A 16,247-nucleotide genomic window follows, 5' to 3' on the forward strand; every position below is an offset into this window, starting at 1 on the left:
CTAAGGTTGGAGAAGTAAAGCAAGATTCTATTGGATGCCCAAGTGACTTTCAGACTGTATTATATTATGTTCAGAAAAGTATAGGAAAACTTTGCAAAGGTGCCATAGAGCATGCTGCACTGAAGCCATCTCAACATCTATGGTTTTCTTCACCAATGCTGTTTTAGTCAGCATTGGTGTGTGCGCCATGTGGTTGTAGTTTCATTCCTTTGCAAAAATACTCTGAGGTTGTATCCAGTTTTGTTTGTGTATTCATTTGGAGAAACTGTCTGTTTATGTTCTCACAGGACATAATCCCAAAAGGACACTCACATTCTCTGTCTTGTATGTTCTTTCTTCTAGAAGTCTTTGATCTGAAATATAAATGGTAGGAGGACTCATCACAGTACTACTACTCTGAGTGGCACTCTAGCAGCAAGAAGAATTCCTCCCTCCTCATACACCAACACTTGACTTTTATTGCCCTCTGTTCCCATTCCTTTGTCCAGAAAGGGAGCAATGTAGACTAGCAATTCCATTTACGGATGATAAGGAGTTAAAAACAAGTACCCTGGGAAATTTTCTCTGCTGCATAGTCGTAAGGCTAATGGCATCAGTTCCTGCAGCCAGATCTCTTACTGAAAAATAAATGTCATGTTAGTTGTCCCTGGCATTTGCAATTTGGAGTGCCCATCTTCAGACTAATCCCTCCAAGGCTGAATTTAAATACCAGCACTGCAGACCCTTTGTAAGTGAGCATGCGATTCATTAATATTGGGGCATTTCTTTTCCGGCTTTTTCTACTAAATTGAAAATATTTTTATTTTATATTTGTGGGATTCACACACCATCAGTAAAGCTTTGATTCTAATAGCAAGAACAGGGTTATATGTATAAACTGGCAAGCACAGACAAATCTAATGGCTGTGTGAACAGATTGCTAGTCTGCACAGATCTTTAATAGCAGAGTGGAATTTTCAGAGCTTTTAAATTGCCTGAAATCTTAGTTGAGTTAAGTAACTAATGTTAATAGTGGAGCAACAGTCAGCTGTACTGTGTGCACTTTGTTCTCCAGTTCTTTTCTTGGATGGGGGTGCACAAAGCCTGCCATGTTCTTCCTTGTATTGATGTGAGCCATTGCCAGGTATTGTGATTTCCTCCCACACCTGAAAGCCATGTGCATTGATATGTACTAATGATCTTCAAATTACCTGCAGATACATGTGTGTACGTGGATCTGTCAGTTGACACACTTTTCAGAAACTCAAAATTCATATTGGCCAGACAATATGATCAAATTTCTGAAAACTCAAACATTAAGAAAAAACAATCTGTCTTCTTTTAAATTTCTGCAGGGGGGGAAGCCCCCTGCACCCCTCACAAATTACATATAATACTGACTCCAAGATTGCACACATTGAGGAAAATAGTAACTTTCCCAATCCTTTCTGTACTGAGATCTCCATTCAAACGCTTTGGATTTTCGGAAATTTCATCATATCGTTTTACCAATATGAATTTTGAGTTTCTGAAAACTCAATCAACTGATAAGGATCCATGTACTCATATGTGAGGAATTGACCTGGCATCACATCCGGTATTGGTTGTTTGCTTTATTTTTTACTAGTTGCTGGGATAGGTTCCATTTTCCCCATAACCCTTGATAGGATGGAGCAGATATTGGAAAATGAATGTTTATAGTATACTTTACAGAACATTTCTATTTTATCATTAAGATGTTCTTCTACACTGCAGTGAAGTGCCTGATTATAAAGTGTGGATGATCTTTGTTATCTTTCCTTATTTACACAAAGTTCTTTTTTCTGTGTGGATATCAGTGAATACTTGAAATGAATAAGCTGAAATTGTGACTCTGATAGTCTAATGAGAATGAGCAATTGACATAGCTTCTTGGTGAACTGATAAAGCATCTTTGACTGAAAGAGCAGCTTATATTATTAATCTGTGTTTTTATAGTGTTCCTTGTAAAATGCATTGCTTTATTGAAATCTTCTTGCAATACACTGTCTTTTCCAGACATCAGTTCAAAACTTGGTTCCCGAATTCAGGAGCATTTGGGTAAAGATGTTCACCCTGCACTTGATGCAGCTCTAAGCATGGCAGGAGGTAAGATCTGTTCCTTTTTTTTTTTGCTCATTTGTTTGAAAATACTGCTTTTGTTTGCTAATTTTAGACTTTGTTGAGTGCATGTTTCATATCATTTTTACTTTGATTTAGTGACTTATTCATTTATTTTACCTTGATTTTGTTGAAATGCATTTGAATGGGACAGTTTTCAAAAGCCCTGCAGTTAAAATTATTTTCCCCCTCCTCTTTTTTTGTCTCTTGCTTAATATCAAGTTTTCAACTCTCCAGTTCTTAACACTGTTTGTAATCATTATCCTAGCGTGACATCCTCATATGTGAGTGGATAACCTGAGGTATCTTACTGAAAGTGGGTGGAATAAGTAACTAGAACTGGATATGGTATTCCTGTTCACCTTGCTCTGTAATGTGCACCCTGTGTAAATGTATTTTGGACTGTAACGTCTCCATCCACCTAGTGCTCCAGTCTAGTCTCTGGGAAACTGATGGTTTCTCTAAGAGAGGGGAGTTGGTTTTCTGTTGCTCATGTCCTCTCCACATAAACCCTCCCCTCTCCTGAGTCATTAATTAGACCCAGATCAAAGGGGACTGCAGACAGACACTCTGCCTGCACTAACAGACGTGTTTTTTGTTAACATGACACAGCCAGTTGAGAGTAAGGCAGCAGTACATTCTTTACGAAAGGGACTCTGCATTCTAAATGCACACGGACCTCCTCACTGTAGCAAATGAGCAGTAAACATCTGCTTCAAATTGTTGTGGTAGGATTTGGTGCAGAAATAGTCCTCAGTACTGTTTTTCTTAAAGTAATAGACCAGCATACTGGCATGTATTTTTATCACTTATTGAGATGGGACAAAAATACAGTGCAATGCTTAAGCCTGAAATTGTGCAATTAAATGTTAAGTTAGGAAACTTTTGTGTAGCTCATTTGGCAGGTGCTTAGTGCATTGCTTTCTTCCTGTGTTTGTATTATTCTGTCTACGCTAGTAAATGTAAATTAATGCTCATTTAAGGTTTAGGCTGAGTAGGCTGCTCAATGACTGACTTCTTAAGTGAGGACAGCAACTCATAAATTTTAGATTTATCAATCCAAAATTTGCTTGCCACAGATTTTATTTGCTTTCTTTGGAGTTAAAATAAGCAAATTAGCTTTAAGTACTGTTAGGACTTGTTTTCTTCACCAGTTTTGACTATTTAAATAGTTTTACAGTAACTAGAAGAAATCTGTAAACAAGCCACTCTAATAAAATGCCAAGCAGCAGAGAGTATTTTGTTGCCACTGAGTTTACTGAATGGTCTACAAGAAATGGCAAGTTAGTACCTGTATCTGATTTTATTTCCATGCTGCATATCTCATCTAATCTTTAACCATTATCATTTTCCTGACTTACATTTTGTTTTGCCTCTGTGTATTTATTTATCTGTTTATTTTTGTTTGGCTTGAAGTAAAAGTGGAAAGGGCTATCAAAGGTAACTGTTGCTGGAAAGTTGGTGCTGTGATGTGTCGTGATGTGTTGTGCAATGTTAGTTTTGTTTATTGTGTGTTAACTTGTATATTTGTGCTTGTGTGTGTTATATTACCCTTGTTTACTAATATTTCATTTTGTTTAGATTCCTTTAGACCCCAGAACTAGTTAACATTGTTTGTCACACATTCTGAGTTGACTTTTATACCGTTTGCATTAGTTCTCATTAAATGTTGCTGTCTGTTTGCATTAACATATACCTACCTTAAAAATTGCACATTCATTTGTTTCTAGTTTACTTTTTAAAACCAACATTTATAATGCATGCTGTTTAGAGTAATATAAGTGAAATAAACAATCAGTACAAAATGTCTTCAATTTTATAGTCCGAATACATGTACAATTTGTTCATAGACTTAAATGAAAATAGATATTTTTTCTTAGTCCGTTGAATATATTTTGTTTAATTAAAAACTAAATGTTTAAATGTTAATATGAATAGAAGAAACTTGTTAGGGGTACATTAACTATCGCTATTTTTCTATCGTGGTATACAGAAATCACCAAATTTATTTTTATTTATATTTTATACTCGCTTGGCTCTTGTGTGGTTTGCCTTGTATGTCAGGCTTGGCCTCTGCTATTGCTAGTATCCGTCATGAACAGTTAATGAGCTACTCTAAGTTGCAGGCCATGTAAGCACTACTGCCCCATGTTCAGTAAACTATTACTTTCTATAACTTTCTATAACCTGAATTTCTAGTGGCATCGGGGGAGGCAGAAGTGTGATGGACAGATGGGTAGGCATTTGTAATACTGTAGCCTACGTTGTCACTTTAGGAGTCAGCAGTGAGTCGTAAGAAGAGAGATGGGGGGGGGGGGGATGCAGCTACGTAATACATTTAGTTATTACTAGTTACACAGAAATGCTATGGTAGTACATGAAAGTGACTTTGTATAACAGTTTCCCAAAAGTGTTACAGTATGGCTGGAATTTTGACATGTTTTGCTGAGCAGAAGGGCTGCCTACTGTGCGATTCCTCATCATTGTCAGATTGTTTTTGTGGATTGCTCATACTCCCGCAGGGGTCCAGCAGCATAAACAGCTTACAATGAGCCGCGAGCTGTTCATTCTCAGGGACTATCCACACTTAACACACTCGCACTTTGAGCTGTGCTCTTCCGTATTACCTTAGACTTAGCCATGGCTTCCTCTTACAACTATGTATAAAGTTTTCTGAATTCATAGGTTCATAGGTTCATAGGTTCATACTAGGCTATCTGCCCAAGGGCATTTATAAGCCTAGCCCATAGTTATGTGGCTTTTGCCACCCCTTTAGTTTGAATAAAAACTATGCCTATCATTTTTCTGTGCCTCTGTCAAGCAGTGACACTGAAGTAATCCCTGGGGTATATCTGCGATCTCCCATCCATTGGTCAAGATTCCTCTTGAACAAGGCCAGCGAGGTGCTCTGCCTCACATGTACCGGGATTTTGTTCCACAGCATAGGGAGTCTCTGGGTGATGAATCTGTCCCTCCAGCACGTTCTATTTATAACCGTGTCAAGGTTTAAGTCTCCCGCCCTTGTGGTTCTGAGGGATCTAGATTTTCTTTAGGTCTCCTTGTTATTTGTCCACAGCTTTTGCCCCCCAAAATCTTCATCTTCAGAATGCCTGTTCTAGATTCAGGCCATAAGAGGAGATATGGCTTTAATAATAAGATTGAGTTAATGCACATGACTTTCTGGCAATAGCCAGGGAGTAGATATTTATCGGAAGGTGCAAAATCATTCCTTTATTTTCTGTAATTCACCTGGAGCAGCCATCCAGTGTTAACTCATTAACTCTGTTTGCTATGTGTTTTTAATATTCTTTGCAGATGTTGTTTCAAAATATATCTGCTGCATTCTATTTTTTATGTAGGTTTGTATTTTTTCCTTGAAGGAATTCTTGCTGGGGTGGCACATTGCAGCAGCAGTAGTTAGCATTAGTGCCTCACAGTGCTTGGTTCTCCAGATAAGTTCTGGCCACCTGGTTTGTTGAGCCTGCATTTCATGCTTGTGTCCATGTGGGTTTTTGCTAGGTGCGTTGGTTTCTTCCCACACCCCAGCTTCTTGTTTAAGATTAACTGCTGTTCCTCAGATTGTGTGTGTGTGTGTGTGTGTGTGTGTGTGTGTGTGTGTGTGTGTAAGCGTGCGTGTGTGTGTGTGTGTGTGTGTGTGTGTGCGTGTATTCTGTAGAGGACTGGCATTTTGTCCAGAAATTATTACTTTGCCTTTCACTCACTGGATTCTAGATTAGGCTGCAGCTTCTCTGCAAGTCTGAGTTGGACAGTGTGGGTGACTGGAGAATGGATGGTTGCTTTGCTTTATACTTCGCTCAGTGTAGTGTGTCATAACTGAAAAGAAACACATAATATCTTTCTGGTTAAGAGTGTAGTAATGGTAATGATAAAGAATTTTTGCTATCAACAACCTAGGTGAGTTGGTTTTAGTTTTCACCGCAGTCCCACTCATCTTTTTTTTTTTTTTTTCTACAGTATGACAAGCATTCTGATAGAATGGCCCAAAAAAAGTACTGCCATGCTGTGCATGAAAGTTAGCTTTTTGTAAGAGGAGTTGTCATATTTCTCTATTGCTTTTAAGGGTCTTCATTGTTTGACTTCAGGTGAGCAAAATAAACCATAAACCATATCAATCGCCCATTTCAGGTAACAACCAAAGCAGAGCAGTGCATACAAAAAAATAAAAGTTTAGTCTGTAGTGTTCCACTTGAATGCTCAGGTTGCATGTCTATAGTCAACATCAACAGCCCCTGGGAGGTTGCAAAATAGTTTCTTGAAATTTTGGATTTTATGGCTGTGCGCACACAAATCTCCAAAGCTTGCAGAGCTCTTCTTGGATTGTGGTTGCACACTATGAATGAACCTGACTCTGGGCAATCTTTTTCTGATTCCTGACTCTGCGGTAGTTTGTTTGTGTCTTTCGGCTTTTCCTGGTTAGGGGTCGCCACAGCGGAACTCCGGTCTGCTAATGATTGGCAGGGGGGAAGGGTACTCTCAAATGCATTCTGCCCGAGGTATATGATCAGAATTATAGGCAAGTTGTAACATGAATGTACTGAAGATGAGGCAGGCCACCTCATGCTCTAAGCCTTGCAGGACACTGTATGCCGAAGTACAGTAGCCATCTACACTGACCATGTGGCAGGGCAGTGCTCTGATGCATCACAAAATAGGGGAAAAGACACCCCTCCCCCTGTTCAGAAACTGTAGTCTCATCCAGCACTTTGACTGCAAACTAGGTTTTTAGGGAAAACAGCAGTCTAGAAGATTCAGCCATTTCATTCTGATGTCACTTGAGTGGTCTAGCTATCGACTTGTAGCTGTTCCATTACTAACTGAAGCATTTGATGTGACCTTTTTGCCTCATCAACCAGTGCCAAGTGCAACAACAACTTTTCCCCTGCCTGCTGTCTGAGCAGCATCTGAGTGATTTATCCATTAATGGCTCCTAAGACTCCTCTTTGCTTTCCCATTGTTTCTTCTGATTCTAAGGTTTATTCTTTGATAAGATCCCGCTGCATCCTGATGACATGTGCCATATAGTTCAGACACCTTACCGAGAAGGTCGCTGAACTAAAAACTTGCTTCCGTAAGCGGTCCATCAAGCGGGACTCCTTGCTCGGTGGATGGACTGAGGGGCTCTCCTGAGCTAGTTCCCTCTTTGTGGCTGCCGCCGTCAACATGGCATCTATGGGGGGACCCTTGCTCCAGTGCGACCGGTCTGAGGGGAAGCTTAGTATTCCGTCCAGGCGTTTGGGTATTGGCTCCACGGTGTCCGGATCCTTCCACGCCTTGGTGGTAATAAGGTCCACCAAAGGGTCGGCCGGAGGCGACACCCGAGAGGTAGAAGGGCCTGCTTCGAATGCCTCCAGAAACACGGACTCATCGGAGGAAGACTTGGGGGCAGACCACCCACCTCTGATTATCAGCATCTCCATGATTGTCTGCAAAGGAGACATCCTCAGGGGGTGATCTTGGGGAGCCTTCCCCTTCATCCAAGTCCGTGTCCTCAGTTAAGGACTCAGGGGAGTCCACGTGGCTCCTCTTGCACTTATGCTTGCGGGGCACTTCCTCGGGGGGAGGGGGCTGTCTGAGAAGGCCTCGCCAGCAACATCCTGTTCCAATGGAACCATCTGGGACATTGAAGCAGGCTTTCCCTTTGGCAGGGTGATGGAAGCCTGGCCCAGCAGAGAGGGAGTGCAGGGTGGAGCCGAGACGAGGGCCTGGGGTCCGGATGCTCTCAACAGAGCTCTTTCCACTACATCGATGGCCGAGGGGGAACCACTCTCTCTGGGTTCCAAGAGTCGGCTCCCACTCGGATCCAATGAAGGGATCGGAACCGGCATCGAGACCATCGGATCTGAAGGACCAGTGCACTCCGACCTGGACGGAGCCGAAGGCACACTGAATCCCTCTGATCCGAAGCTCGGGCCATGGCTCAGAGAGGTTGGATCCAACAGGCTCGAGGGCAGGGTCGGTTCCGAAGTACCAAGTACTGTCAGCGCCGACCCCACCCCCGGCTCCAACGCTGCTCGGCTCCGAACGCTCCGAGCCCGGATAGCGGGTCGGAGAAGGAGCAATAGGATGGAAAAAAGGTGTCGAGATCTCCCCCGAAGGAGGGGGGGGGTGCAAGAGCACTCCCATCTGCAGCTGGGCCTGGATGAACCTTTGCATCATCCGGTCCAAGTCTGCATCAGACATGCTGAACATCGATCTCGAAGAGGCCACCGAGGCAGGCCTGGAATGCCACCTCGATGGAGATCGGGCCTCCTCCTCCTCGGGCCCTGGGGAGAAACAAGGGGATCAGAGCCGAGGAGGAGGAGACCTAGAAGCAGTGGAGGGAGAAGCCCGCTTAGCTGGCGGGGCCGAAGGGGACGCCTCGACCTGCCGCTTGTGGTGCTTCTCCCTCCTGGCCTCCCTGTCCAGCGCTTTAGCGGGAGTTTTATTCCTGGCCGAAGGAAGGGGGGCAGGAGTGGCAGCAACCACAGCCTGTGGTAGTGCCATGGGAGCAGCGGAGGCCGGAGCCGAGTCCGGGGGTAAAAGTCCCACCAAGACCAGCTTCGACCTCCGCTCTTTCAGTGCCCTGGGGTTGAACACTGTACAAATGGTACAGCCTGAGGTGAGGTGTTCAACCCCAAGGCACCGAACGCACCGAGTGTGGCCATCAGCCGGGGAGAGCTTATTGTCACACTCAGTACATTTAGAAAAAATGGCTTTTGGGATCTCAGCCTTACTTAAAAGTAAAGGTAGTGTTACACAAACAGACAGGCCCCAAAACACAACACAACACACACACACACTCACACACACACACACACACAGACACACACACACACACACACACACACACACACACACACACACACACACACTCACTCACTAACGAACAGCGAAGGGAGGGAAAAAATTAATTAAAAGAAAAATATTTTTACACTACAGGGTACCTAACACTTACACACTTTATATTTTTGTAAAAAAGAAGAAAGTTTGACAGAAAAACCACACTTAACTGACGATTACTATTCGAGCTCAAAGGAATCCAGCTATCCACAAGCACGGCAAACTAGATCTGAGGTCATGGAGGGTTGGCAAGGGATTATGGGTGAGGGGAGGAGCTAGGAGCTCGGATCCATTAGTTTGAAACAAGTTGCCGGCTCGCATCCGATATCGGATCCAAGACCCACAGGTTGCTGACAAATGAAGTCCCTACTTTAGATCAACTTTTCCCCCTACCTGCTGTCTGAGCAGCATCTGAGTGATTTATCCATTGATGGCTCCTAAGACTCCTCTGTGCTTTCCCATTGTTTCTTCTGATTCTAAGGTTTATTCAAAAAATAAAACAAAAGTCCAGGGTAATTTTGTAGTTCTGTTTTGACCTTGACAACTGTGGTTCCCATCTCCTGGTCTCATCTGCTAGAGAGACTGCCTACATCTCTTCAAGACCCTACTGTCCAACCCCTTCAGCAAGTCCCCAACCAGGGTTGTGTCTGTATAAAACATTTGATTTTGCAAGTTCCATTAATAGCAAAAGAACTTGCCTACCCTTGTATGGATAATCCATATTCTCACTTCTCTGCAAGAAAAACTTAATTCTGTAAATGCACATGCACCTGTTAGAACCATCAGAGTAAAATCAAACTATGCCTCCCTGGCTAAGCAGAGACACTAAGGCCCTTTTGAAAACTAGTGATAAAGCCTGGGGACTATGGCGTAAGACTAACACTGTAGTTTCTAAACAGCAGTATCAAGAACTTAGAAATAAGGCAACAAAACCCAAAATAAAACAGGATAAAATAAATTTCTATCATAACATTCAAAACACATATCAAAAACCCTCAAAAATTCTGGCTAGCAATAAACGCAATCTTTCACCCACGTAAATCTACTACATCAACACCAAACATCCACGACAATTCCGATAGCATAGCTACCATTTTTAACAAACATTTTACTGAGTCTATAATTGCCCTTTCCAAACAGCAAACTTCTACTCCTGATACCAAACCAGCCAAGTCTATGACTAGCAGTGTCTCATTTGCTTTCTCCCCAGTTGCTACAGCCACTGTAAAACACTACTACAGAAACTAAAACCTACTACACTTGCCAAAGATAACTTACCCAGTGAACACCTCAGATTTTCAGCTGAATATATAGCCTTCCCAGTATCAAGCCTTATAAATAGATCCATTCTCGAAAACAAGATCCCTCAACTGTGGAAACTTTCCCATGTAATCCCACTTCATAAAAGGGGGACCTTCCACAAAACTGACAAATCACATAGTACCACTACAGCTCTCTTATCCTTCACTAATTAATACCTTAATCCATCAAGGAATAACAACAACTTTGTATCTGCCATCTTTCTAGACCTATTAAAAGCTTTTGATATGGTCTTCCATTCCAAACTAATAGATGTACTAACTGAACTGTTCTTCTCACCATCTTCCACAGCATGGTTTCATAACTATTTATCTGGCCGTCAACAATCTGTTCTATGGCAGGTGACCTATCTCCATGCCTTCCTTTATCCATTAATGTCCCCTGAGGATCTATCTTGGGCCCTCTCCTTTTCTCCCTCTTTACTAATAATCTACACACAGCTACGCCACATGGTTCTATAATACAGTGTGCAGGTGATTCAATACTTATCTGTGCTGCCACTTCTATATCAACTCTTCATTCTCAAACACAGGAATCTTCACTTCTGTTGAAACATGGTTAGCCAATGCCCATCTAATCCTGAACCCAAACAAAACTAAATTATTACTCTTCCAACCTAACAAGACATCTATCTCATGCCCAACATTTAACATAATAGCCAAAGACAATACTGTAATCTCCCCGACAATCCCTACAAAGCTTCTTGGAGTGGAAATAGACAATACTCTAAAATTTGACTTGCATGTCTCCCTAACTATAAAAAAAGTCCATAAGAAACTTGGAAGTCTACATAGGCACAAAAAAGGTTCCTGACCCCAATGGCCAAAATTACATCAATACAAACCCATCTGCTCTCCACTCTGCTGTATGCCTCTCCAATTTTAACTAATCTAAGGAAAACTAACTAATTCAAGCTAAAAGCATTTTATAATAAAATTGCTAAGTTTACATCTGACTGCCCATATAGAACACATCATTGTACAGCTTTAAGGATACTAGACTGGCTTAAGCTTCCCAACATTATTCTTTACAACTAACTCTCTCTAACTCACAAAATTGTAACACAATCAACTAGAACTTCTGCACTACAAAATCTCATCCTTACTTAGAGTTCCAGCAGACCACGTCGCTCAAACAACAAGAACTTACCATCTCCAAGGCCAACAACCCTGCAGGAGAATCTTTATTTTCCAGCTATATATCTTGTATATGGAACTCCCTTCCTAACTCCATTCTCTGTCTCATCCACTAACCACTTTAAGCCATCACTTAAAGCACATCTAAAAAATAAGTGGCTATGTTCCTGTACTTAACCCCTCATGAGTGCTCTGATACATCACAGTATACCCAAAACATATCCAACTTCTCCGGCATGTTTAATCCTTTGTTCCTATTGACCTGTCTTAACCTTATATCTTGACATAAGTCATACCTACAAATAGTACTAGCTATGTTCAAAGCCCAGGTTTTGTTGTCAAGATGTAACCAATTCCTGTGTTCTTATGTATACTACATTTTGTTTACTTTATTGATTATTGTAATGTGTGTGAAAATGTACTATTGCTCATGGAGCTTTTCTCCCCGGGCCTCTGCTGAAAAAGGACCTGTGTCCAGTTGGACTTTCCTGGTAAACAAATGTTAAATAAATAAGTGTAAGTTTTGTTTTTCCATTTGGGTTTCATCAAATGGCCTATTTCTTTGTATAGCTCCTGTACCATCAGTCTTTGACTACTTGTCTTTTTTTGACAAAGACCTCAGTCATTCTTCTTTTAAGTGTACATTGCTGCTATTTCTGATTTCCTTGTCCTCGGCATCTCAAAATTTAAAAGACCTCTCTGAAGGGAAACCTTTCTTATAACCCCGCTTCAAGCATTCTGTTGCTCTGTGTGATATTTTTTACTGCAAAAGCTTATTTATTTATTTTTTTTATTTATTTCAGTTTGATTACCGGGGAAGTCCACTGGGCCAAGAAGTGCCCATTTTCAGTGGAGGCCATACAATGAAACATGGTTACATAAAGTTAATGGTATAATACAAGAATAAGATTCAAGCAGTCAGGAAATACATTTACATAAAATGTGCAAGAAGAGCAAACATAATGAAGCAATACAGTGCAGAGTAAATGTAAAAAAATACATAGATGTGCCCAAAAAAAAACTCTGTTTTTTGCAGAGGAAGAGATCCCTGGAAATTATATCTGGTGAGAGCAGGAACATTTCCATTTGGATGACAGGTATTTGAGAAGTAGGGTCTTGAAGGATTAGTTAGGTATAGTCCTAAGAGAAGGAGAGAGTTCCATTTTTACCTAGAGAAGGAGAGTAGAAATTGGGTTTGTGGATGGAGATAAGGTTTTGGTGTTCAGATCTCAGAGATCTGTTTGGAGTGTATGGTGGAAGGATGTTTATTAAGGCAGGGCATGAGTCTGGGTAAAATATTAGTTTGTGAGCAGTGGTTAGTTGGAGGTAGTCCAGGTGCTTGGGAAGTTCAAGCCAATTTAGGGATCTAAGGGTAAGGCAGTGGTGAGTTGAGGTTTTGGATTTGGTTATTTAGAGATCTTATTATAGCAAGTTTCAAGTTTTGAGATGTTGGAAATAGACAGATTGGTTAAAAGAGGGGCGCCATAGAGAAGAGAGGGTAGAAGATATGTAATTGCCAGGGTGTGCCTAGAGGAGTTGGAAAGAAATTGGTTGTTTCTGTAGAGCAAACCTAACTTTTGGTGGGTTTTCTTTATGTTTTGTTGGATGTGGAGATCGAATTTTAGGTGTTAGTTTAGCAGAAGGCACTACTTCTATAGCAGTGTTGGTTTGGCTGAGGACTTTGAAGGAATCTTTGTCAGAGAATGAGGAATGTCTGGAAGGGGTAAAAATAAGAATTTTGGATTTATTAGAGTTGAGGAGAGGTGATTTTGGTGCATGCAGTTCTCTGTGGTGGAAAAGGCTATTTGTGTTTTAGTCTGGAGTTCAGAAAAGTTAGAGGCAGCACAAACTCATATTGGATGACTGTGGTGTCAGGTATGACAGAGTGTAGATTATTTATAAAGATGTTGAAGAGCATGGGTCCGAGGATGGACCCTGTGGGCAAGAAGGAAGAGGTAGAGTTCATCCATCTGACAGCTTGAGATCTTTCAGATAGGTAGCTGGAGAACCAGGAAAGAGTATGTGAGAGATTAAGGTTGGCGAGATGAAAGAGTAGGTGTGTATGGGAGATGGTGTCAAAGGCTTTGGATAGATCTAGTAGTACTGTGGATACAAGGAGTCCAGAGTCTCGTTGACTGTTTCAAGGAAGGATAGTAAGGCAGTAATGGTGCTATGGCAAGCCATGTTGGGTGGGAGTAAGAAGGTGATTCTGAGTTAGGAAAGGTAAAAGCTGGTGGTGGACACATTTTTCTAGAACTTTAGATGAGTAGGGCTATGGGGAAATTAGAGATAGTGGTGTTTTGCCTCCTTTGTTCATTTAAGGATCTGTTTATCAGGATACTAATAGGAGAGCAATACCTTCAGCTGCACATTTGAGGAAGGAGGACATGGTTTAAGATTAGATAAGAGCCTTTTTATGAAGCTGGTTGAAACTGGTTTGAACTGGAAATTCAAGAGACATTTATTAAGGTTATTGGGAGTTGAGGAGAGGATGTTTGGGAATGTTTTGGTTAGATTAGCTATGGATTCTGTGAAGAAGGTGTTGAAATGAGAACTCAATTCCTCGTCAGTTAAACTTGGGTCTGGGCAGGGATTATTTTTGGACCCTGGGTGTAGAAGGGAGTTAACTGATTTCCAAAATTGTTTTGGGTTCTTATTTTTGTTAGACTGCAGTTTACTATAGTAATTTTTTTTGTCTAAAGTGATTAGTTTTTTTACTTGGTTGCGAAGTTGGGTGTATTGGAGGAAGGAAGAAGACAGTTTGGTTTTTTGATAGTGCTTCCAGGCTTTGTCTCTGTGATGCATGATTTGTTTAGTCTCTTTTGTTAGCCAAGGAGCAGAGTTAGTTTTGATTCGTTTGTTTCTTAGAGGGCTAAGCAATTTAGGGTGTCTAGGAAAATAGAGTTGAAATGTTCTACAGCATTGTCTAAATGGTGTTAGTTTGCTTTGTATTATATTTGTATTGTTGTTATTTGTGTTTTTGTTAGCTTTTTTTGTATTCTTCCACTTTTTGTGAGATAAAATAGTCCACACTTTCAGTTTGTTTTTATTGTTTATTTCTGTTTTAATTTAAATACATGTTATTTTTTAATTTTTGTGGTGTAGTGTTAATTTGTATTTATCTTTTTAAATATGTACTTTTAGTAATTGGTCACTAGATGGTGGTGTTGTATGCGGTTTTATAAGATGTATGCGGTTTTAGAAAATGTATGCTGATGTGGACGTTTGGTATGGTGTGTGTTTTTTACTTTGCAAGGGATGTCTGGTGTGTTTTAATATGTATATTTTTGGAGTTGTGTGTGTATATGTATTGTAGGGAATATAGGTGAGTGAATGGTTTTATGACAATGCTTGGTTTTGTTGGGTTATAACTGGTGGTTATGTAGTGTGTGTGTGTGCTGCATTTGCGACTGTATGAGTTTTCATTTTGTTTGTGTTGGAATGAGAAATAGTATATGGGTAATGTTTATTTTGTTTTAGTTGAGTAGTTGGTGTTTTGCTTTTACATTTACCGTACATTTACTTTTGCTTCATGTGATACATAACTGACCGGACTTCTTTACTTGTTTGTTGTCCGAGCTGGTTGGATTAGCCAATCTGGTATAATAAGGGTTTGCCAATTGATTAGTTTAAAGGTGTTTGAGAAAATTGTAGGGTTAAAGTTGCTGAGATTTCGAGTTTGAATGTACTGGTGATGAAATTGGGTGGAATTAGCTGACCGGTGAGTGAAGGCAGGGAGATGGTCACTAAAAGTATCGGGGATGGTGCCTGAGAGAATTATTTTGTTGGGATGAGAAACTAGAATCCAGTCCAGGATGGATCCAGGAGGATGGATTTTGTTAGGACGAGTTGTTGAATGGATTACTTGGGTGAAGTTGTATAGGTTAATGGATAGAGAAGGGGAAGGTGAGTTGATTTTATTCCAGTCTATATTTACGTCGCTTGTTCTCCTTTCCCATTGGAATCAGCCTCTAAAACAATCTTAACATTTTTGTCTTTAATACTTTCTTTCTGGGGGCAATATGTCATTCAGAATTTTTTTTTTTGCATTAGAAGCTTTTGTCTGTATAACAACAGTGCTTGCCATTTTTCAAAGAGAAACTGTCCTCAGCCACAAACTTTACTTTCTTGCCAAAGTTAGCCATTGAACCTATTGTGAATCTGTCAGTTCATCTTCCTGTGTTTTTCTAAGTATTCAAACAGAGTCGAGTATTTACTGCAGTGTGTGGATGTTTTTAACCAATTCAGGTTTTTTGTGAATGGAACAAAATCATGTAGCAAATTTGAAAAAAAATCATAGTTGTAAAGTCAGTAAGGTTGCTGTAGCTACTTGGCTAACTAATTGCATAATAAGACTTTTGGCCTGTTATCTTAAGCCCATTTCTTCTATAGCTGTGGTTGTCTTTTAAGATATTTTTTTTTACTGCAGATAATAATTTTCCAGCAGCTGCCTGGTCCTCACTAAATATGCAAAACTCTGAAGTTGGGTGCATCTCTATGTCTAGTCTTTATTTGGGGCTATAATAATCAAGGCTATGCTTCTGTGATGGAGTCCGCCAAGGAAATCTTTATTTGCCAATGATTATTGAGAAATGCTGACTAGGCAAAGCCCCTTTCTGGCAGAGGTCCAGGAAGAAAAAATCCATGTTATATACATTTGCACAGACATTTAGCATGAACTAACAAATGAAAATATTTTATATATCACTGAGGTACATATAATTTAGCAGGTGATCACCATGTAAGCTCATCTGTAGAACCTTCAGCATTACTTTACAGTATTTTGTATAAAGCTACATTGAAATGTTAGTATACATACAACAGATGAGGTAC

The 16,247-nt window shown here is 40.6% G+C and overlaps 1 protein-coding gene across 1 annotated transcript in view; it reads left to right on the forward strand.

The window, feature by feature from the left end:
* PROM1 (prominin 1) overlaps positions 1–16,247 on the forward strand; it is a 1,709,767-nt gene that overhangs the window by 629,403 nt on the left and 1,064,117 nt on the right. The window contains 1 exon segment of the mRNA XM_044062202.1: positions 2,017–2,106. Within this exon segment, the coding sequence (XP_043918137.1) occupies positions 2,017–2,106 (90 nt within the window).

The sequence above is a fragment of the Protopterus annectens genome, chromosome 2.part1, assembly GCF_019279795.1.
Source record: "Protopterus annectens isolate FY-2018-M chromosome 2.part1, PAN1.0, whole genome shotgun sequence".
NCBI classification, from domain to species: Eukaryota; Metazoa; Chordata; order Ceratodontiformes; family Protopteridae; genus Protopterus; species Protopterus annectens.